Source organism: Penicillium mononematosum (genome assembly GCF_028829835.1).
Source record: "Penicillium mononematosum strain IBT 11891 chromosome Unknown utg000003l:1.0-8172316.0:1.0-8177699.0, whole genome shotgun sequence".
Taxonomy (NCBI): Eukaryota; Fungi; Ascomycota; class Eurotiomycetes; order Eurotiales; family Aspergillaceae; genus Penicillium; species Penicillium mononematosum.
This window is the reverse complement of record NW_026643273.1, coordinates 844,745-866,558: the sequence shown is the minus strand read 5'-3', so window position 1 is coordinate 866,558 and position 21,814 is coordinate 844,745. Positions and strand designations below refer to the sequence as shown.

At 48.8% G+C, this 21,814-nt stretch overlaps 9 protein-coding genes across 9 annotated transcripts; 7 read left to right on the top strand and 2 right to left on the bottom strand.

Moving 5' to 3' along the window:
- Nucleotides 1-134: 134 nt before the first annotated feature.
- Nucleotides 135-2,469, top strand: N7519_005236 (uncharacterized protein; the record flags this gene model as incomplete). The annotated part of the gene is made up of 2 exons (XM_057292012.1): nt 135-340; nt 468-2,469. The coding sequence occupies 2 exons, from the start codon at nt 135-137 to the stop codon at nt 2,467-2,469; spliced, it is 2,208 nt and encodes a 735-aa protein (XP_057146823.1).
- Nucleotides 2,470-2,859: 390 nt separating this feature from the next.
- Nucleotides 2,860-5,940, top strand: N7519_005235 (tethering complex subunit PEP5; the record flags this gene model as incomplete). Its single annotated transcript, XM_057292011.1, has 9 exons — nt 2,860-2,874; nt 2,926-2,994; nt 3,051-3,344; nt 3,404-4,036; nt 4,088-4,321; nt 4,373-4,708; nt 4,757-5,146; nt 5,315-5,713; nt 5,773-5,940. 9 exons carry the CDS (start codon nt 2,860-2,862, stop codon nt 5,938-5,940), a joined length of 2,538 nt encoding a protein of 845 aa, XP_057146822.1.
- A 776-nt stretch (nt 5,941-6,716) lies between these two features.
- N7519_005234 (NAD-dependent succinate-semialdehyde dehydrogenase) lies at nt 6,717-8,385 on the top strand (the record flags this gene model as incomplete). Its single annotated transcript, XM_057292010.1, has 4 exons — nt 6,717-6,855; nt 6,915-7,091; nt 7,147-7,750; nt 7,800-8,385. The coding sequence occupies 4 exons, from the start codon at nt 6,717-6,719 to the stop codon at nt 8,383-8,385; spliced, it is 1,506 nt and encodes a 501-aa protein (XP_057146821.1).
- Nucleotides 8,386-8,806: 421 nt separating this feature from the next.
- On the top strand, nt 8,807-10,309 carry N7519_005233 (sugar porter family MFS transporter; the record flags this gene model as incomplete). The annotated part of the gene is made up of 1 exon (XM_057292009.1): nt 8,807-10,309. One exon carries the CDS (start codon nt 8,807-8,809, stop codon nt 10,307-10,309), a length of 1,503 nt encoding a protein of 500 aa, XP_057146820.1.
- Nucleotides 10,310-10,861: 552 nt separating this feature from the next.
- Nucleotides 10,862-12,140, top strand: N7519_005232 (fungal specific transcription factor domain-containing protein; the record flags this gene model as incomplete). Its single annotated transcript, XM_057292008.1, has 3 exons — nt 10,862-11,649; nt 11,700-11,908; nt 11,962-12,140. The coding sequence occupies 3 exons, from the start codon at nt 10,862-10,864 to the stop codon at nt 12,138-12,140; spliced, it is 1,176 nt and encodes a 391-aa protein (XP_057146819.1).
- Nucleotides 12,141-13,472: 1,332 nt separating this feature from the next.
- On the bottom strand, nt 13,473-15,783 carry N7519_005231 (uncharacterized protein; the record flags this gene model as incomplete). The annotated part of the gene is given in 7 exon segments (XM_057292007.1): nt 13,473-13,843; nt 13,941-14,105; nt 14,155-14,227; nt 14,294-15,123; nt 15,180-15,320; nt 15,335-15,496; nt 15,552-15,783. 7 exon segments carry the CDS (start codon nt 15,781-15,783, stop codon nt 13,473-13,475), a joined length of 1,974 nt encoding a protein of 657 aa, XP_057146818.1.
- A 588-nt stretch (nt 15,784-16,371) lies between these two features.
- N7519_005230 (NAD(P)-dependent alcohol dehydrogenase) lies at nt 16,372-17,638 on the bottom strand (the record flags this gene model as incomplete). The annotated part of the gene is made up of 2 exons (XM_057292006.1): nt 16,372-17,137; nt 17,196-17,638. The coding sequence occupies 2 exons, from the start codon at nt 17,636-17,638 to the stop codon at nt 16,372-16,374; spliced, it is 1,209 nt and encodes a 402-aa protein (XP_057146817.1).
- A 709-nt stretch (nt 17,639-18,347) lies between these two features.
- On the top strand, nt 18,348-20,023 carry N7519_005229 (flavin-containing monooxygenase; the record flags this gene model as incomplete). The annotated part of the gene is made up of 5 exons (XM_057292005.1): nt 18,348-18,659; nt 18,718-18,825; nt 18,884-19,115; nt 19,168-19,465; nt 19,531-20,023. 5 exons carry the CDS (start codon nt 18,348-18,350, stop codon nt 20,021-20,023), a joined length of 1,443 nt encoding a protein of 480 aa, XP_057146816.1.
- Nucleotides 20,024-20,411: 388 nt separating this feature from the next.
- N7519_005228 (uncharacterized protein) lies at nt 20,412-21,520 on the top strand (the record flags this gene model as incomplete). The annotated part of the gene is made up of 2 exons (XM_057292004.1): nt 20,412-20,729; nt 20,780-21,520. 2 exons carry the CDS (start codon nt 20,412-20,414, stop codon nt 21,518-21,520), a joined length of 1,059 nt encoding a protein of 352 aa, XP_057146815.1.
- Nucleotides 21,521-21,814: the final 294 nt, after the last annotated feature.

Genomic DNA, 21,814 nt, shown 5'->3' with positions numbered 1-21,814 from the left:
TGGGCGACCTACCTCTGCACCGGGAATGAATACCACCTCCAAGAATCTCCCCCGAAATTTCTCTGTCCCAGCGTCCGACTGCCGCGGCTTCTCCACCCAACGATTAATCTCAGCTCAGCTCGAAACCCAACCCAATGCCTTATCCGCGGCCCGTCTCCCCGGTCTCCCTCGAAACATGCCCACCTCCGCCCTCCGAGATATATTCAGATGACCTGCTTGCCTCGGATGACGAGCTAGATGACGCTGCCCGAGCTGCAAAGCGTCAGCGGGTCGAGAAGTTGGCGCAGTCCTATCTGGAGGGCAGACCACTATTGATTCTATCTGCGTCGCTCCGAGGCCCGTTCAATGACGGATGGGTCAATCCATGGAAGAAGAATAGGACACGGGAGACTGGCGGACCAGCGAGGGTTCGGCAGATAAATGTCCCCGAGCGGGTGGTTCAGGAAACTGATTTACGGGCTCCGAAGTACCGAGAGGGTCTATCGGTTGGCACTCGTCGCCCGGAGATTCCTGCGACATCGTGCAACTCTCCTGAGGACCTCGGTGCAAACTGGAGGCCGTTCTTCGCCCTCTAAGTCGCCGCGGAGACAATCCAAGGAACCAACCCCGCGACGATCTCCCACCAAATCAAAGCAACCGCCGTCGTCGACAGTGGACGATCAATCAATAATGCTGCCTAGGACAGCGGACTGGCTGAAGAAGGATCGGAAGCTCATGAATTTCACCAAGTTTGAACCGCCGAGTTCGCCAACAATATCTGTGGCTTCTCGTCAGTCAGATAAAGCTCGTCGACCGATGCCGCGCTCTGTCCAAGTCCAGGTCCCACAGACGCCGGGATCACCAATAAAATTCTCTCCTGTTAAAACTGTCGCAGCGAAGACAGACCAGAGTGCTCGTGCGAACTCGAAGAGGCACCTATCCCCACGGTCGAATCCATTGGGCGCCTCAAATTCACCTAAGGTTCCATCCGTTCCCAAACTATCGCCTTTCGAACAATATCAACAATCCAATTTGCCACAGGAAGCATCTCTCCGAATAGTTAATTCTTCCTCTCAGCTGCCGAGGTTTGAATATCGGAGGTGGCTCCGTCAGCATTCGAGTCAACAGGAGAAGACATCTCCTATGCAAGATGAAAGTATCTTGCAAGAAGAGACTTTCTTGCAGGAGGACAGCCCTCTGAAAGAAAAATCCGCAGTTGATCCCGCACCCGCCAGTCCTAGTCCAGCTAGGAATCAAGCATTGGATTCTGCTGAACCCGAACCTGAACACTCGACCCCTGAAGAAATAGCAGTTCACAATGGGGACCCTGTGAAGAACGATGCAAGCCACAAAACTCTGTCGAAAGAAACTAGGTTCGCAGATGAGGAAGACCTCATAGAAAGCAATCTTGCGGCGAGTCAGGTCGCGGCGGAACTTGATGCTGTGAACGAGGAAGATACAGCGACATTACAAAACACAGATATCACTGAACCAACCGAACACAACACCTACGATGATCTCCCTTCTGCCCAGCAAGTGCCACCACCTTTAGGTGTGTCAGATCGGGTAACATCATTGCACTCGACGGCTTTGCCGAGAGAAGATTCAGGACGAGACTCACCCTCAAGCCATGATACCCAACTTTCGACTCAGGCTGCCCTTTTGCATGCCCAGAAATCTTTTCAAGATGACTTGGACAGCCCAGAATATTACAACCAACATACACCGAATCCGGACCGAGCAGTGCATTCACCCAATGCTTCGTTTCACTCAGCAAATGTCACTCCATTCTACCGTCTAGAAGAGTCAATTCGGCGTGATCTAGAGCGGAGTTCGAAATCCATGAACAAGGACGGGATGCCAGCTATGAGCACGCAATTCATGCTTGATGCAGCTACGCCTTTCAATTTCAGCACTGAGCAAGCTGGTCAAGACCGGAGCTTGAAACCTACGAACAGAAACATGACGCAAATGAATACGCAGTTCATGCTCGATGCAGCTACACCCTATGCTTTCAGCACGGAAAAGAGACAGCGTGCATCCCGGCCAGACTCAGGCTCACCAACAACAAGAAACTCCAAGAGAAAAAAGACGGCCAATACCGGAAGCCCCTCCCCTTCTACTAGGAGTCGATCAACATCTGTCAACAACGAAAATCACACTGCGGAATCCCAGTCAGGTGAAGATGAAGGAAGCCCACAATCAGCGGCGCAACGATTGGATCAGCAACCGACTTATCAATCTGCCACAGAGGTCGCGTCTTTGCCCCTCACCCTAAGCGGATCGGTGCCAACAACAGGCCAGGATGGGCAAGGTGTTCACCAGGGAATGGAGAGTTTCAATCTCAGTCAGGCAATTGCAGATGCTGGTAGCTGGCTTCAGCAAAGTTTTGATTTCATGAAGGACAGCGCTCGGCCGAGTCAGCATCGCAAGGCGATTCCTACCTCTGATGCACAGCCTTCCCCTATAAACATGGATTTATCTCAATAAGAGAGTTCCTTGATGCTATTACGACTATTTTTCTCACTCAATTCTTTTTGTTTCTCATTCATCCCATCATCAATAGCGTGTTGAAAGCTTCAGCTTGGTAGCGAAGTTGATTCGCATCTCATAGTCCTAGCATATATTCTTTTAGCAATACATATTTATTGTTATTGTAATTGCATGTTTTACATATGCAGATATGGAAAAGAACGCTGCAACTTCCAAGTTTGCACCAGAAATGAACAATCAATTATTTGGAGTAACAAAAAGTAAAAAGAGAACGTCGTCCTTGCAGCCGTAGATCGACGTCAGGAACCAAGTGGCCCGAGCGCCAGCGGGGAGAGCTCCGAACCGCATCGTCACCTTCCCACACATCTCAATTAATGGCGAGCCGAGATGGCGCTGACATCAGTAAGAGGGCATGATTTCCTACCGATGGACCGAAGCTGACAGAACCAACAGTGGAAAGCATTCAACTTCATCGACGTGTCGCCGGTGAAGCTACCAGAGGACAGCTCCTCAATCTTCGATGTAAGGCCTCGACTTTCCTCTGTTCCAGCCCACGACGTAGCTAACAGACCCCCTAGAATGACCTTTCGAGTATCTGCACTGGCTCCGCGAACCTCTTCGTCGGTACTACCGATGGCTTCGTCCACATCGTCTCCTCGGCCTTCCGCATCGTGCGATCGTTCAAGGCTCACGATACCGGCTCCATTACACACATGCGACAGATAAACGATACCGCTCTACTAGTCACTCTCGCAGAGGATCTATCCAACGAGCCGGTTCTGAAAGTCTGGGCTCTAGACACGGAGAAGAAAGATGGAGGCCCGCGGTGTCTGTCAACGGTCTCCGTTCAAAATGCCAGGAGACAGTTCCCGGTGCGTTTACATCCGAAGCGGCAATAAACTCGGTCCAATACTTACTTACAGTGGTATAGATATCGGCTTTCGCAGCCGTCGATGACCTCTCACAGGTAGCAGTGGGTTTCGCGAACGGATCCGTGACGATCATCCGAGGCGACCTAATCCACGACCGAGGCGCGCGACAACGGATCGTATTCGAATCCGAGGAACCGATTACCGGCCTCGAAACGCAAACAGGCGCCGTTACAACCCTCTACATTTCAACAACGAGCCGTATCTTGACATTGGTCATCGCCGGGCGAGGGCAGGGCCAGCCTGCGCGCGTTTTGGAAGATACGGGCTGCGGCTTAGGCTGCATGACTCTGGATAGAGAGGGCGGGGATATTCTCATTGCTCGGGAAGAGGCGATCTTTACATACGGGCCGCGGGGTCGTGGTGCGAGCTATGCGTTCGAGGGCCCGAAGACGTCTATTGATGCCTTCCGTGACTATGTGGCTCTCGTCTGTCCGCCCAAGGCTGGAACTGGCAAGTCGGATCCGCTAAGGAAATACACTGCTAGTCCGGCTGAGGATATTTTTGGCACGACCACGTTCACTCTTCTCGATACTGATCTCAAGTTCATCGCGCATAGCGAAGCACTCGTGTCACCTATGAAACGTATTTTCATGGAGTGGGGTGACTTGTTTCTTCTTACGACAGAGGGCAAGGTATGTGGATAGCTGTACTGTTGTTTTGGTCTTTCTTTTAACCCGTTTTAGATCTTCCGTTATCGGGAAAAGACACTTCAGCAAAAGCTCGAAATCTTATACGAGCGCAATCTTTACATCCTTGCTATTAATCTTGCGCAAAAGATTGGGATTGATCCGTTACAACAGAATGCCATCTACCGCAAGTATGGTGACTTTTTGTACCAGAGAGGCGACTATGATACCGCTATGCAGCAGTATCTCCGGGCCATTGATAATACCGAACCTTCTCAGGTCATTCGCAAGGTTAGTGAGGATAAGGATTCAGTATTTTTCTCTTACTAACCCTTGCTACAGTACCTGGACACCCAACGTATTCACAACTTGATTGAGTACCTTGAAGAGCTACATGACCATGGCCGTGCCACGGTTGATCATACAACACTTCTTTTGAACTGCTACGCAAAGCTCAAGGATACAAGCAAGCTGGACTCGTTTATCAAAGCTCCTGGTGAGCTGAAATTTGACCTTGAAACTGCCATTGCAATGTGCCGTCAAGGCGGATACTATGAGCAAGCAGCCTACCTTGCAACAAAGCATGGTGAGAATGACATGGTCGTTGATATCCTAATCGAAGACTCCAAGAAGTACGCCGAGGCAGTGGAATACATTTGGCGGTTGGATCCCGAAGTGGTATGTCTCAACTGCGTCATCTGGAAGAAGCAAGCTAATCCGTGTCAGGCCTATCACAATTTGATGAAGTACGCTCGAGTGTTGCTGACACATTGCCCTGAGCGGACAGCAGAGCTGTTCAAGGTTTACTATTCTGGCCAGTACCGGCCACGCACGGAGGTAGAACAGCCATCAGAGCCCCAAGAACAGCCTACTAGCACAGTGCAAAGTCTTGCTGCGCTTCTTCCTTTGCGGTATATGCATGTTGGTTCCCGCACACAGCCTCCGGCTGAAACCCCTGAGACGGCGACAGATGAGGACAAGGTTGAAGAGACTCTGCCAGATTATGACATTCCCAAGCCGCGAACAGCCTTCTCTGCATTTGTGGATCACCCCGAAGAGTTCATCGATTTCCTCGAGACTTTGGTGCAGCAGCCGGACTTGAAGCAGGACGCCAAAGTCGATCTTTTCACAACACTGTTTGAAATGTACCTGGACACAGCAAAGGGAAAAGAAGGATGCTGCCGAAAGAGAGGAATGGGAGACAAAGGCAAAGAGACTAATCGAAGGGAAAGACGTGAGTTATCCTGTCGCCCATTCATCGCCACTCATATCTAACCCACCTAGATCCCGATCTCCACATCCAACGTGCTTCTCCTCTCGGACCTGTCCAATTTCAGGGAAGGATCCACTCTCGTCCGCGAGCAAGAAGGTCTCCGCCTGGACATTTTCCGTTCCTTCACATCAGCAAAGGATACACAGGGTGCCATCAAAGCTCTACGTCGGTACGGTCCCGACGAGCCTCAACTCTACGTAGACGCATTGACATACTTCGCCTCGAGCCCGAAAATCCTCGAAGAAGCAGGCGACGAGCTAGACGCAGTCCTGCAGCGCATCAACCAAGACGGCCTCCTTTCTCCATTGCAGGTGATCCAAGCGCTCAGCAACAACGCGGTAGTAACAATGGGCCGCGTGAAGAAGTATCTTAGTGACAACATCGACCGCGAACGCAAAGAAATCACCACCGTAAGCTCCTTCAACGCGTTCCCCTCAACGAATAACAAAACTAACCCGTCCCTCACCAGAACCGCCGCCTCATCACAAGCTACAAATCCGAAACCGAAACCAAACAACAAGAACTAGATCACCTAACCACCCAACCAGTAGTCTTCCAATCCCGCCGCTGCCAATCCTGCGGCGGAACCCTCGATCTCCCGAACAGTCCACTTTCTCTGCAAACATTCCTTCCATGAGCGCTGTCTGAACAAGCTCGACGACGACGCACAGTGTCCCGTCTGCGCCCCGACCAATGCGACCCTGCGCGCTATCCGGCAACGGCAGGTTGATTCCGCGGATCAGCACGAATTGTTCAAGGGGGAGTTGTCTCGCTCGCGGGATCGATTCGGGGTTGTTAGTGAGTTCTTCGGGAGGGGTATTATGAGGCCGCAGAGTACTATGGAGTAGGCTGGGTCGGATTGATTGCACTTAGTTTAGATATGCTTTTTATTCTTTTCTTGGGCGTGTTCATATGGAGCTGGTTTTATTTGTTTTGATACCTCGATCTTTGTGAATTAGATCAAGTTGTTCCTCTTATTGGTAAATGTAGTAGATAGTAGGGAGAGAAGCAGTTCATACATTCATCTACATTGTTTACAATGTTTAATACTAATCTTGGATAGACGTACAATGACACCGTGCCTATCAGACCGTAGATACTGCAAAGACTTACACGGCTGTTCGGCGACTTACATCCGCTGCCCTTCTCCGGAAAGCGTTCATAGAAGAACAAGGGGAGCAACAGCACTCCAGAGTGTGGGAATCATGCCTTTAACTCTGGACTTTATGGCAATCACGAGAGCCCAATTCCGGGGAAGGGCTTCTCGGAAGGAGTCCATGTCAGTCTCCGGGAGTGGTATTCCGAGGGACTTATATAGTACAACGTGTATATAATGTTAACAGTGTTAAGCTTGCCCGTATATCCAGTAACGAATATTCGCTTCCAGTTGCACCTACAGATATCATCCCTACAATGTCTGGACTCTCCTTTCCTCAAAAGTCGGAGGCTGTTTCGAACGTCGTGACAGCCAAAGAGTTGGAACTACTTGTTCAGGATCAGGCTTTTATTGATGGATGCTGGGTGAAAAAGGAGCAGACCTTCAATGTATATGGTTCGTCTCTTACAATCACTGTAATCACTATATATGAGACTGATCTCATTATTCACCAGACCCATCCACGGCACAGGTTCTCGGAACTGTAGCAGACTGTGATTTGAATGACATTCAGTCGGCCATCGAAAGTGCAAATGTGGCCCAGAAGAACTTTTATTCTTCAACTACCGCTGCGCAACGTGGAAATCTACTGCGGAAATGGCACGACTTGGTCATGCAAAACGTTGAAGACCGTAAGGATATTCCTATTTCCAAAGCTCCGCTTTTACCTCTAACAGCTGTCTTTAGTCGGAAGAATTCTCTGCCTAGAGAACGGCAAGACTATCAATGAGGCCAAAGGCGAAATAGCCTATGCGGCGAGCTTCATTACTTGGTTTGCCGAAGAAGCAATGCGCTCGTATGGAGACACAATCCCATCATCGACACCGAACACCATTGTAATGACCGAGAAAGAACCAGTTGGTGTCTGCGGTATCATTACTCCATGGAACTTTCCAGCAGCCATGATCAGTCGCAAGGTTGCCCCAGCTCTGGCTGCTGGGTGTGCCGTGGTTATCAAGCCACCAAGTGAGACACCGTTTACCTGTCTCGCTCTCACAAAGCTGGCTTTGAAGGCGGAAATTCCTGGTAAGGTCATCCAGGTTTGCCCGACAAAGAATAGGCAGGTGGCCTCAGAGCTCGCGACGCACCCTCTCATTCGCAAAATCAGCTTCACTGGATCTACCAATGTGGGCAAGAATCTCGCCAAGCTAGCATCTGGCACCCTTAAGAAGATCAGTCTCGAGCTAGGTGGTAATGCTCCTTTTATTGTCTTCAATGATGCCGATGTCGACCTTGCTGTTGAAGGAGCCATGATGTCCAAATTCCGATGTTCGGGCCAGACTTGTGTGTGGTGAGTTTACTTCTTCCTCATTGTTACATACAACCTAACGATAAAATAGTGCCAACCGGCTCTATGTCCAAAGAGGCATTTTGGACGAGTTCACTCGGAGACTGGTACAGAAGGTCTCTGAACTTCGCCTGGGACCCGGGATTGAAAACTCATGCACTCAAGGCCCGCTGATTAATGCGGCCGCTGTTGACAAGGTTAAAAGTCATATCGAAGACGCTGTGTCCAAGGGTGCTTTCGTGGAAATTGGTGGCTCAGCGCCAGAAGTACCTGGATTTTTTATGCAGCCTACCGTCCTCTCCGGCGTAACAGCGGATATGCTAGTTGCTCGAGACGAGACATTTGGGCCTTTGGCTCCAATCTTCGTCTTTGACACAGAGGAGGAAGTCCTAAACCTGGCTAACAGCACTGAATTTGGCCTTGCTGGGTATATCTTTTCTGGCAACGTGGCGCGTGTTATGCGTGTGGCACGAAAGCTTGAAATTGGCATGTGTGGTGTCAATACGGGAAAGATTAGTGCAGCTGAATCGCCTTTCGGAGGCGTTAAAGAGAGTGGCTATGGCCTAGAAGGAAGTAAATATGGAATGGCTGAGTATCAGACTATCAAGACAATTACTCTGGGGAACCTTCACATGTAATATGAAGCTAACTAGTCAATACATTTGAAGACTGAAGACCTCTGGTAACTTCCTTAACGTCTTAAAACAACCCCATTAGCTCGTCAGTAATATCTGGAATAGCCTCACCAATATATGCTTTACCCGATGCCTCTTTCGGTCACTGTTCCAGACACTCAGGTCCGGGCTTCGTATTCCGGATGTGTGATTATATCTCTGGGCCAAGTGAACTCTATGTATTGAGCATTGACCGAGCCAGACGCTGCATCGCAGAGACGGCCAGTCATTCAAAACGTAAAACGAGTTCCGGGTCTGGGGTACCCCGGATTTCTGGGGATCAACCCCCGGTGGAAGTAATATAAACACTACAGGAACAAACAGCTCCAGTTCAAGGTTGTACTCCTACAGCCTTGACATAAAATTTTTAACTCTCATATTCATTATGAACTTTGAACTCGAGGGTAAGAAACTCTCGTTGGGCGTTGCCTTCACCACTTCTTGCGGCTTCCTGCTCTTTGGTTACGACCAAGGAGTCTTGGGCGGCCTCATTGAAAACGAAAGCTTCCAGTCAACCTTCCGGCAACCTAGTCAAATGGTGATCGGACAGATTACTGCAACCTATGACCTCGGGTGTTTCTTCGGTGCCATATTCTGCATGGTCTATGGAGATCGACTTGGTCGTCGGCTTTCCATTGTCCTAGGATGTCTCGTGCTCACGATCGGGGCCGTAATACAAACAGCGCCGTTCAGCGTAGCGCAGATGATCGTCGGTCGATTCATTGCTGGGCTGGGAAACGGCCTCAACACAACTGCAATTCCAGTCTGGCAGTCGGAGATGTCCAAGCCTCAACACCGCGGTCGTCTGGCCGTTCTCCACCTCGTCCTCAACCAACTAGGCAATGTGACAGCCCAGTGGCTCAATTTTGGACTTGGATACATCGGCCATCAGCAAGTCTCCTGGAGATTCCCGATTGCCTTTCAGATTTTCTACGCTCTTGTTACGATCGTCCTGCTTCCATGGTTACCTGATTCGCCACGCTGGCTCATTCAAAAGGGTCGGCTCGAGGAAGCCAAGGCTGTCACAGCCCGACTCCATGCCAAAGGTATCCATGATCCCGATTTATTGGCTTTGCATGAAGCATCCGTTCAAAGTGTTCAACATGAGCTTGAAGTCTCAAAGGTCAGCTGGCGCACTCTCTTGCAAAGGGACAGCCTACAGACCAGAAAGAGAGTCCTCCTAGGAATGGGTACTCAGTTAATGCAGCAGTGGGGCGGCATCAATGCAATCAATTACTATTTGCCCGTTGTGTTTGCCTCTCTGCAAGTCTCCCGCCAAATGTCACTGATCCTATCCGCTTGTAATGCGATCAATGTTATGGTTTTCACAGCCGTCGGCATGACAGTCATTGAGAAGGTTGGCCGGAAAAAGCTCATGATATGGGGCGCCGTGGGCCAAGGGACTTGCTTTGCCCTGCTGACGGCCGGCTTGGGTGTTGGAGGAAGTCGATGGTCAGCAGTGGCAATTGCCTTCGTGTTCGCTTTCTATACTGTGTTCGGCATGTCCTGGATTGCCATACCGTGGATGTATCCGGCAGAAATAAACACCCAATCCTGGCGCAACCGTGGCGCTGGACTTGCGACTGCGACCAACTGGATCTGCAACTACGCCGTTGTCTTGGTGACCCCCATTGGTATCGAGAACATTGATTGGAGGTACTATATAATTTATGTTGTTTTGAACTTTTCTTTTGTTCCTGTTATTTCTTTGTATGTGGAAACTGCCGGTTTATCTTTGGACGAGATTGACAAAATCTTCGAGGGACAAACATACAGCGCTCCTCTGGATGTGTTGGAAGGTGGGGCTACCAGTGACAATGAAGAAGGCAAAGCTAGACAGGATGAGATCGACAGTGAATGGGTTGAAGCTGTTGATACAAACAAGTGAGGCTGAGAGGAATCTTGTTGGCTTGGAGCGTTTTGCCTCTCAACCGATCCAAATGTACTGTCTCCACCTCGGGATTCGAATCCCGGCCTACTTGACTATCTTTGAATAAGAATTAGTTTACGACATCACTATCCCTCCCAATTAATCAGTATATGGATCAGATCTGAATAAGACTTAGCAATGCCTCCTCAAACCAAGACTGTCAAGCCTGCACGCAAGCACGTTACGACTGCATGCATTCCTTGTCGAGACGGAAAAGTAAAAGCATGTAATCCCGGAATTCGAGAATGGTCGTGCTTGACTGACTATCTGATTGGGCTAGTGTGATGGATCAAGACCCTCATGCAAGAACTGCGAGTCCAAAAACAAAGATTGTAACTACAGACAGCGCGATGACAAAAGAAAGTAGGTTTCGATATAGTCACAAAGAAAGAGATCTCTCTGTATTAAGCCATCAACAGGATCCCCGTCCGCGTTGCCGTTTCGCTCTTGGCTTCAAGAGTTGCAGTTCTCTCTCAACATATCCGAGATGCGGGCCTCGGAGTTCCGGATATGAACAAGAATGACCGAGATACCCTAAGAGGGATTTTGCAGAGCTTAGGAATTGCCTACGAGAATGTGCTAAGTGACGAAAATACATCCCATGGCGAAGGAGCCATTTCCAGGAACCAGGAGCCTGTTGATACAACCCGCTTCGTGACTCACGACCAGACAACCATCACCAATACACAACGTCCTCCAGGGGGCGATAATTATGATCCTGAGAACGATTTACCCCCACTTTATGAGCAATCCATTGGTCGGATACCAGCAGAAAATGTCCCGGAAGATGCAGTGCTGGTAGATTTTGATGATACTATTGACCATATTCAGAATGACGCAGGGCCGAGTCAGCTTTCTGAATCATATCGCATGCATGTTGCACCGACTCAGTTTGCCCCCAACGATGATGTGATACCCAGTGAAAACTTGGAAACCGATAGCGAGGACGAAGTCACCAACCAATTTGCATGTCGCTTGGGGCGTGTGCAGTTGACGCACGACGGTCAACTACGGTATTTTGGGTCGACATCTAACCTAAACTTGCTTGACGTTTCAGTCGACATTGGAAATCCTACACCTTCTCTTGTTCAGAAAGATGCGCAAGAGATACTGGAGGATTCGGGCCTCAACATAGAAGTGGAGGAGGCCTTTGAGAAGCATCTACTCGAGCTTTACTTTGCCTGGCAAGACCCATGTCTGCATGTTGTTCACAGTGAAGCCTTTTGGAAGGCCAAATTTCAGAATCAATATGAAGGCTTAACTTCAGCTTATTATTCGCAAGCTTTATGCAACGCGATGTGAGTATGTCCCTTGACCTTGAAGTCTTCAAGCTGATAAAAATCAATAGGTGCGCAATGGGTGCAGCTTACGAGCCCAAGTATCATCCAGATCTTGTCACATTCCCTCGGTCCTTGTCACAGTTTTTCGGGGATAGGGCTAAAGCCCTCCTGGAACTGGAAATTGAAAATCCTTCACTGGCAACAATCCAAGCGCTGGTCATATGCAGTAATTACGAAGCTTCAGGTACTAAAGACACTCGCGGCTGGCTGTACAGTGGTAAGTCAAACTTCTGTAACTTTGGCTATTGGAAACAGATTCACCTTTAAAAGGGATGGCCATGCGACTTGCATTTGACCAAGGTCTCCATTTGGACGTCACCCCTTACGTGGAAAAGGGTATCATCACGGCTGAGGAATGTAAGATTCGACGAACTGTTTTCTGGGGCTCGAGTCTCAACGACCAGTACGTCATTCCTGCATGCCGTTACCAAGCCTTGCCGCCAGACTAATAATTCACAGATTTTGGGGATACTACTTGGGGCGGTCTGTCCGAAGCCCATTAGCTGGCGTCTCTGTTCGAAAATCATGCTGGAATGACACATCTCCTACATCTCACCCGGAACCACGCTGGAGAGCTTATGGGTGCTCGCAAGTCAATATCCAAAGTATAACTAACCCGTCGGACCTGATATTCCAGCAGTGGATCGCTTTGTATGACTTGATGTCCCCTGTAACTGATGTACTGTGAGTTACCAGAATTCTGATGCGCATCCTCATCGAACCGGGATACTAATATCAGCCAAGGTATGGATGTTTGGAAATTTCGAGGACAGCGCTCCAAGAGCTCACTGCTGACACTGTCGCACGGCTGCTTGCTTGGAAAAATAACCTGCCCAACGACCTTAACGTTGATGCGACCAAAGAGTCCTACTACTATTTGCCCCACGTTCTCACTTTGCAGTAAGTTGAATAATTGGAATGATAAGCTCATGTACTAATTTAAAAAGTTTGCAATATTATCAGTTTATGATTCACTGCCATCGCCCCTACATATCGAAAGATCATATACAGCCGAGACCATTGCAGGGGCCTGGACCTGGACATGCACGCAGAATGTGTCTCGAATCGGCAATCTCGATAGTCAAAGTCCTCAACATGTATGAGCGACGATACGGTTTTCGAAAGGCAAATGTTCAGATGGTGTCGTACGTATTTTCAGCAGCACTTATCCTCATGTTTGTCACTGTTCCAGGTCAAAGCAACACCCAGCACTCTGACCTAGTAAGATACCTGGGTACATGCTTCTGGGCATTGGATGAAATGGGCACTTGTTTTGAAAATGCGAAGCGAACAAGCAGATTTCTAAGTACTCTTCAGCAACAATGGCATAAACGCAAGCGGGGAATGGCACAAAAAGGCGCAAAAAGGGGTCCACAGAGCGAGACTGGTTCCGGGAAGCGTCCAAAAAGGTCTCGAAATACAGCTGGGACACAGAACTGGCCGGGTGACAATCTATCTAGCTCCGCAGAACTTGGCAAGTCTGCTGCTGTGGACTCGCCGATATCTCACGAGACTCATGACTTTTCATTTTTTGGAGATGATGGGCCTGATTTTGTTGAATTTATGGATCCAGAGCTGTGCAATATTTTACTGAGCGATGGGATACCACGAGCACTCATTTAACGAGGTAGTCTGTTTTTAATATTTCACTCTATTTTACAAATTGAGGATCCAAAAACCATGCGACTCATATTCTATCAACTATTCTGATCCGTTTGATACTGATAGCTCATTAGGCTTTTACATTCATCTCAATCTATATAGCTCTTCGACTGCCCGACTTAGATTGATCGCCAACCCATCTGTCTTGCACTGCGGCCGTTCAAGAACTCGAGGTATTTCTTAACCCGAGAGACAATTCCGCGCGTATCCAATCCAAAGCGCTTGTAGTTGCTCGGGTTAGACGCAGAGTAACCGTAGGATGTCATGCCCACACTGGCTGTAACATAACGTGCCCACGTGGTGGCCACATATTCCTCCACACTGATGATGGGGTTTCCATCGAGGGGGAAAACAGACTCTCTGTATTCTGCGGGTTGTTGATCAAACAGGTCGAGGCTAGGAGCACTGACAATCCGGCAACGAATGGAACTTTGCTCATGCAGCTCGTTTGCAGCACGAATGGCATGGTGCAAACTCGTACCACAGCTGACTAGTGTCAGCTGGGCATCTGGATGCTCTCTCAAGTACGTATGCTCCCTTGGATACGTTAAATCTGCTTGTAATTGCTGGTTGCTCGACTGAATCACGACCAACGGAAATCATCGTCGGACTGCTTGCGGATTCTACGGCACACATCCAAGCGCCGATCACCTCTTCGGCATCAGATGGCCGGATATATGTGAGATTTGGCATGGCCCGATATAAGGAGTCAAGCTCCACTGGCTGATGAGTAGGTCCATTCTGCCCCTCGGCTAGTCAAAGTTAGGTGGTCTCCAATACACTAGTTTCAAATTGTCTTACCGAACGAGTCGTGAGTTGCAACATGAATAGTTGGAAGGTGACTAAGAGCTCCCATACGCACTCCAGGAGCTGCCTGTAAGAGTTTTTGAGCCCCTGGTCAGCTTCTAAGCGGAGTTACGGGTATCCCTTATGAACTCACATAGATGTAGAACATCAAAAATGTTGCGGTGACTGGCAAAAAGGTACCCGGGTTGTACGCCGCAAGACCATTTGAGATAGAGGCCATAGCATGCTCTCTGATGCCATATCTGATGTATCGGCCCTGGTAGCTGACTGAGGGGTGAAAGACATCGGTGTCCGAGTAAACAAACTTGTTGGAGTTGACAAGGTCTGCACCACCACCACAAAATGAAGGACATGTTTCCCAAAGTTTTTGAAGGATGAGTCCGTTTGACTCCCTGGTTGGCATTTGGCTGAACTGGCTGCTATCCAAACCCTGGAGAAGTGACCCCAAGTCTGGCTTCGCACCCCGGAGTCGAAAGGTAAATTCGCTCGCCAAATCGGGATACTCGAGGGTGTATTTCATCAGCAAATGTTGCCAACACTTTTCCAAGGCTTCTCCGTGCTTTTTTCGTTCCCGGAAGTAGTTCAAACCACGTGCGGTGGGTTTGTGGCTTTGACAGGGATCTTGTCCAATCGCCAACTTGGACTTCGCAACGCTTTCAACGTCAAAGCTTCCATGATGTGCTTTCGCTGTTCCAGCTGTGCTAGTACCAACACCAATGACGGTACGGATGTTGATAAAAGTGGGCTTCCCTTTTAAGGATTGGGCATATCTTAGAGATGAGCAAATGGCTTGAACGTTATAACATCCGTCCATTACATCAAGAACATGCCACCCGGAAGCTCGCATTTTCTGGTTGGTATCTTCGGTGTTAATCCACGAAAGAGGGCCATCACAAGTGATACCATTGTTGTCGTATACTAACACCAGATTATCCAGTTGGAGATGGCCTGCCAATGCAATTGCTTGAAGTTTTCTCAGTATATGCTTATTCCAAGTTCTGAACCAAGGGGGGAAATACCTTCCAGAGCAACACCTTCCATCAAGCAGCCATCACCCGTCATGCAGTAAACTCGGGAGCTGACTACTTCATAACCGGGTTTGTTAAACCGGGCTGCCAGGTTCTTGGAAGCAATAGCCAAGCCAACGGAGTTGGCAATTCCTGTCCGAATGGACCAGTGGTAACTTCAATGCCGGGGCATTCAATTTCCGGATGGCCGTGTGCGATGGTGGTGAAGCCATTCTCCTTCGCGCCACCATAGCCCTTTAGCTCGTCCATTGTCCAAGCATCGAATCCTGTCAAGTGGTTGAGGGCATACAAGAACATGGCGCAATGTCCTAGCTTTCCATGTCAACTATATCGTCAATCCTTTAGTCCTGGGAAAGCACATACCGTTGGAAAGCACAAATCGGTCTCTGTCAAACCAGTCTGGATTTGAGGGGTTATACCGCATGATGTATTTCCATAAAGCCACGCCTATAGCAGCCATACCAATAGCGGATCCGCCATGGCCTCCACCATTTTGGTTGCAGATGTCGAAAATCAAATTTCTAAGAGTAAGAACCGCGTGCTCATCGTCGGGCATGTTGTCCACGTCCTTGGTGCTGACTCCAGTCAAAGTCATGATAATTGAAGAAGTATTCAATCAGAATAGTACATATAATGGAAGAGCAGGATATGTCCAATAACTCACCATACGCTTGGGGCTCGTCTTATAAGATGCTCAGAGTCTATTCTCTGCACCGGGATCGCAATCCCGAGAATCGAGAGGCAGAAAAGTGAGGTCAAATAATCCCGGATGCCTTCCAGGGTATACAGTCTGATAGACACTAGAAAGAAAATGATTGAGACATTTTCGGCTATTCTATGTCGCCTTAACTTGCGTATGATGCAAAATTCGCACTCGGCATGTGCTATCACAACGAGATCCTCATGCCCCAGATAAGTTCAATAGCTAATCACTAGGCATATCGAGCTGCTTCCCCCGTCGGCACGACATTACTTTCTACTCTGAAGCCTTACTTATCCAAAGGCTCTTACGTAGTTCTCGCTATAGTTACGCAAATGTGGAAAATACTCGATTAAACGACTCTACGCCTAGTAACACACTTCTGTGAAGTCTGAACATTTTTAGGATTCAGGGAATCTACGTCTTGAATTGAAAGTGGTAGCCCCAAATATTTTCAATGTATTTGTCAATTATATATTTTGATCAGAAATTAACCACTGTCTTTATAACCAACTTAGACTCCCCATCTCGTGTCTTACCGGCAGTGTCATAGGCCGATGGAATAGAATCGAGCCCGACAAACCGATGCGTAATAAGCTTCGTCACATCCGGCTTGAGAGAATTGGCTCTCACTCCCTCCATGATCTCGATTGCCCGAGGATAGCAATTCGCATAGCGCCACACTGATACCACATTGATCTCACGACCCGTGAGCTCTGCGATAGGCCATGTTTGAATGGCAGTTCCCATCCCCACAAGCACAACATTTCCGCCATTTGTAGCCGCCTGTAATAGAATGAGCTTTCTGGCAAGTTTGAGGACGGAAAGAGAGCTCACATATATCGATGTTTGCACGCAACTTTCGACTCCTGTACACTCAAAAACATGGTCAACCTGGCCCACTTCTTCACCTTCTGGCCATTGCTGTTTGCCAATCTGAATTGCTAGATCCTTCGCATCTGAAAGACGGCTTTCAGCAGTCTCCCCTTTCTTCGGGTCAACCACGAATCCTACGTCTGCAAAGCCGTGTTCCAGGGCGAATGCAACCCGGCCTTCGTCAACATCGGCAATCACAACAGGGCTTTTATATTCGATTTTTGCAACAGCAGCGCACAGTAGACCGACTGCCCCAGCACCAAGAACTAAGCATTGTGCCCCTTGCTTCATACCGGCCCTGTTGACAGAATGTACGCAGACGGACAGAGGCTCCAGCAAAGCACCATCGTCATATGAGAGTGTGTTTGATAACCTGCAGGAATTTCCTATCAGCCATAGCCCCCTTCCTTGGAAAGAAAAAAAATACTCACTTGTGACACCACTCCGCGGGATGGTCGACGAACTCCTGAAGAGTTCCCTGGAAATGGGGGAATGATGCTCCGCTGCTTCTGAAGCGCATTTTGGCGCAGATATTATATCGGCCAGCTTCACATCTGTCGCATTCCAAACATGCGACACCACTCTCTATTGCCACTGAATCGCCGACTTTAAACTTCCCAGTTTCCAGAGCGGTCGCGCCTACTTCCACCACCTCACCGGCTGCTTCGTGCCCACCACACAACGGCTCTTTGACTTCGATTGATCCATTTTTGCCAAACTTGAAGTAATGCATGTCGGAGCCACACAAGGTCGTTGACCGGACGCGGATTCTCACATCAGACGGGCTGATAGAGGGCATTGGTCGCTCCTCAAGACGCAACTGCTGCGGTCCGTGCAGGTACTGGCCCTTGCTGGTTCTGAGAGAACTGGCCATTGTTCTTTTGTTTTCTTGTTGAATTGGTCTGTTGGCAAGAATCGTCATAGGGCGTCTCAGGCGGAGGGGTCGTCGTCTCCACAAATAGTAGGGCCGTGAAATGAGTCCCGATCCTCGGATGATAGCCTCAAGTCAAGTTTCTTGGCCTTGCATGCAGATATCCGGATATACCAACGTCCGTCGGGATTAGTCTCCCGGAAGGGGAATGGGTTTCTCCAAATCAAAAGGGTAGCCATAAGACGGCGACTTGGAAAGAACCTGTTGCTCAACCTTTGTACTTCTTCCATCATTGGTTGTGACAAAATGGCTTCCTCTTACGCCCCTACTGCCATCATCATTGGCGCAGGTCCTGGTGGTATCTCAATGGCCTATCGTCTGAAGCACGAACTGGGGTTTGACGATTTTCTGGTAATGTCTATAGCTTGTTCACCGGCTACGCAGCAAGTTTTGACATGTTGCAGATATACGAAAAGCTGGACGGTGTGGGCGGCACTTGGCGATCAAACACCTATCCTGGCTGGTAAGGTTCTCGACAAGAAACAGCTTTCTCACCTCACTAACAGTTGCACCTCAGTGGTTGTGATCTTCCCTCGCACCTTTACTCTTTCAGCTTTAATCTCAACCCCAATTGGTCCAAGGAATTGTGTGAACAGCCCGAAATCTTGCAATGTTGGTCAACCTGCACTGACTTGTTCACCTAAGTCGCGGGATGTTTGCTGACAGTATATTACATCCAGACATTGAGGACACTGTCGACAAATTCGATCTACGGCAACATGTCATTACCTCGGTGGAGTGCTTAGGGGGTACTTGGAACGAGGACGAAAAAGAGTGGACTGTGAAATTCCGCGACGTACAAACCGGTCTGGAATTCGAGCGCCACACGACCGTCTTCGTTTCCGCAGTTGGTGCTATCTCCTTTCCCCGAGACGTGAGATTCAAGGGGATGGAGAATTTCAAGGGTGACATGTTCCACACCGCGCGCTGGGACCACTCGGTTGACTACACTGGCAAGCGAGTGGTAAGCACATTCTCCGGGACTTTTCATTTGATTCACTACAGGGCTAACCTTCTCTTAGGCAGTGATTGGAAACGGTTGCAGTGCCGCCCAAGTTGTGCCTGCCGTTTCCGAGAAAGCAGCTTTCGTGCAGCAATACGCTCGCAGTGCACAATGGTATCACGCGCGTGTAAGTCAATTTTGATAGTCCTTTGCTTGGTCCTCAGCTAACCTGAAGTTGGTGAAAGCCAAACAAATCCTTTTCGCAGCTCGAAAAATGGTCGTTCAGGTGGTTACCTCTCTGGCAACGATGGCTTCGCTTGCGCATTTTCCTCCAAACGGAGCGGGAGGCTTACACTTATTTCTCCTCGGAGGCTGGTGTCAAGGCCAGACTTGCGGCGGAGGACGAGTCCCGAGAATACATCCTCTCTCGTACCCCTCCGCAATACAAGAAGGCCGTGGTGCCTGATTTCCCTTTGGGTATGGAAGCATCCCACTGTATTGAAAAATAAAAGCTTATGTTGTCGCACAGGATGCAAAAGACGCATTTTCGATCCTGGCTATCTTGATTCCCTTCATCAATCTAATGTCAAGCTTCGCAATGAGGGAATCCAGGAGTTTACCGAGAACGGGATCGTCGGATCTTCGGGCATTGAAGACGAGTTCGATATTATTGTGCTTGCAACCGGCTTCCAGGTCTCGCAGTTCCTTGCACCTATGGAAATCTATGGTCGACATGGCGTCTCTCTAAACAAACAGTGGAGCGAGTCCCGAGGAGCGCAGGCCTACTATGGCACGTTCGTGCACAACTTCCCCAACTTGGCCATCATGTAAGTGTATCTAAGGAAGATATAATTGATCTCAGCTTACACATATATAGTTTTGGTCCCAACAGCTTCCCTGCAAACAATTCCGCTCTGTTTGCCTGCGAAACCCAGGTTTGCTTCGCGGTCAAGGCACTCTTCGAGCCAATCCTCGACCATCGAGTTCGAGTGGTGGAAGTAAAGCAGTCTGCCGAGGAGAGACATACGATCTCTCTTCAGGAGCAGCTTAAGGGCACTGTTTTTGCAGGTAATTGCTCAAATTGGTATATTAATGAGTTTGGTCGAAATGTCGCTTCGTGGCCGGCGATGGCGGCTTTCTTTTGGTTGGAGACATTCTGGCCAAATTGGAACGCATTCATCTGGAAGGATGGCTCCGCTACATGGCCCCTCTACCGATTTGCTAGATGGTGGAAAATGAGTTCGTGGTGCTCCAAGGCAAGCATTGCGGCGATGGTCGCCGTCTTCCTGTCGCAAAGCAGAGCCGGTAGTGCCATAGGGGTCACTGGGGCTTTGGAGACCTTGTATGAAAGTATTAGGGCTCTGGCGTGCTACATTGCTAGCTAGCCTGTAGCTTAGTTTGTCGTATAGGACAAATAGGATATCCTGAGATGCCCAAAGAAATGTTCTGAACGAAATCGTCCGAAAGCTACCAGTAGCCGGCAAATACTGTACAGTATAGCGTTTATAGGGAAGAGAAACCTCTTTCTCCCATGTAGATCGATTGATTTTTACCAGAGGCCAAAGTAGGTCACGTTAAGTGTCACATATCGAAGGATAATACGTGACGCTATCAAAAATTCCGGAGAGGGGTACTACGGCCGGCTTTTGAATCCCGAGCAATAGGCATAAAAATAACCTATCGATTTCCTGGGAGCAAAGACATCATTTTCAATTTCCTACATCATAGACATTTTACGCCGCTCTGAATTATATTAGATTCGCGATGACAAAAATGAAGGCCAATATCGGAGTGGTTGGCTTAGGCCGGATGGGCCAGCGTCATGCATTGAATATTCTCCACCAAGTGCCCCGAGCCAAGCTCTTCGCAGTTTGTACACCAGCACTTCATGAGATCGAATGGGCGAAGGCAAAACTTGTACCAGAAGGGGTGCATGTATTTCAGAGCTTCGAAGAGATGATTAGCACTCCTGGGCTAGACGCCGTGGTCATCGCGTCGCCAACCGAGCTACACATAGCGCAGACATTGGCCGCTATGCAACTCGAGATACATGTTCTTTGTGAAAAGCCGATCACAAGAGATATCTCTCAGGTAAGAAATTCGATTTAGCCTCCGAACCACCGCTTATGCCGCGTTTATAGTTACGTGATTTGATGGAGACAGCAAAGCAGCATCCCCAAACAAAAGTGATGGTTGGATTTGTGCGCCGTTTTGACGAAAACTATATGAATGCCATACAGAAGATCAAAAGTGGCGCCATAGGCGAACCTCTTATTGTCCGTTCACAGGGCGCCGAGAAGCTGGACAAAAGTGGCTTCTTCATCGAATATGCTCGGCAGAGTGGTGGGATTTTCGTGGACACCGTCGTTCATGACATTGACTTGACTTTATCTATCCTGGGTGAAGAAGCCAGACCCAAGGCTCTCTGGGCTACTGGAATCATTGCCCATCATCATGAAATGAAAGATTTCAAGGATGTCGACAACTCGGTGGGTGTTGTTGAATTCTGGGGTGGCCGAATCGCCCACTACTATCATTCCCGCACAACCTCGCACGGATATGACAACTGCACGGACATCATTGGCATGAACGGAAAGATCTCCATTAACCCGGTGCCTCACTATAATCGGGTACAGGTGTCGAACGCGTCTGGAATCATGCAAGATTGCACCCCTAGTTGGATGGATCGATACCGAGAAGCTTTTGTGACTGAGCTGAATCAATTTACCGACGCTATACTGGATAATACGGAGCTTCCAATGAGGCTTTCTGCTGCCTACACAGGTCTCAAGATCGCGACTGCCTTCCAAGAAAGCTTGGAGACTGGTCGGAAGATCGAGTTTGATGAAAATGGTGACCGGATCGTGTCCAACGGCAAATAGACACTTGGGATTACAATCCCGGGTTTACCTTATTCTCCGAATTCAAATGTACTTACAGATTGTCAAGTCTCTATTCCGGGAAAAGTAGGTCCAGAATGGGCAACTTGTGTAGAGAAGTTGAGAGACCGCTTCCTGCGAATATATCTCTATTGGAGCCGCTCTTATACGTATAGGCGTTTGCGCTAAATTGATGATGACAATTCCAAATGCTACTGTACCAATTTCAAGTGTAGATGACATGCCAAATATTTGATTTGAGGACAGGTCCTAATTTGGACACATTCATAAGAGCAT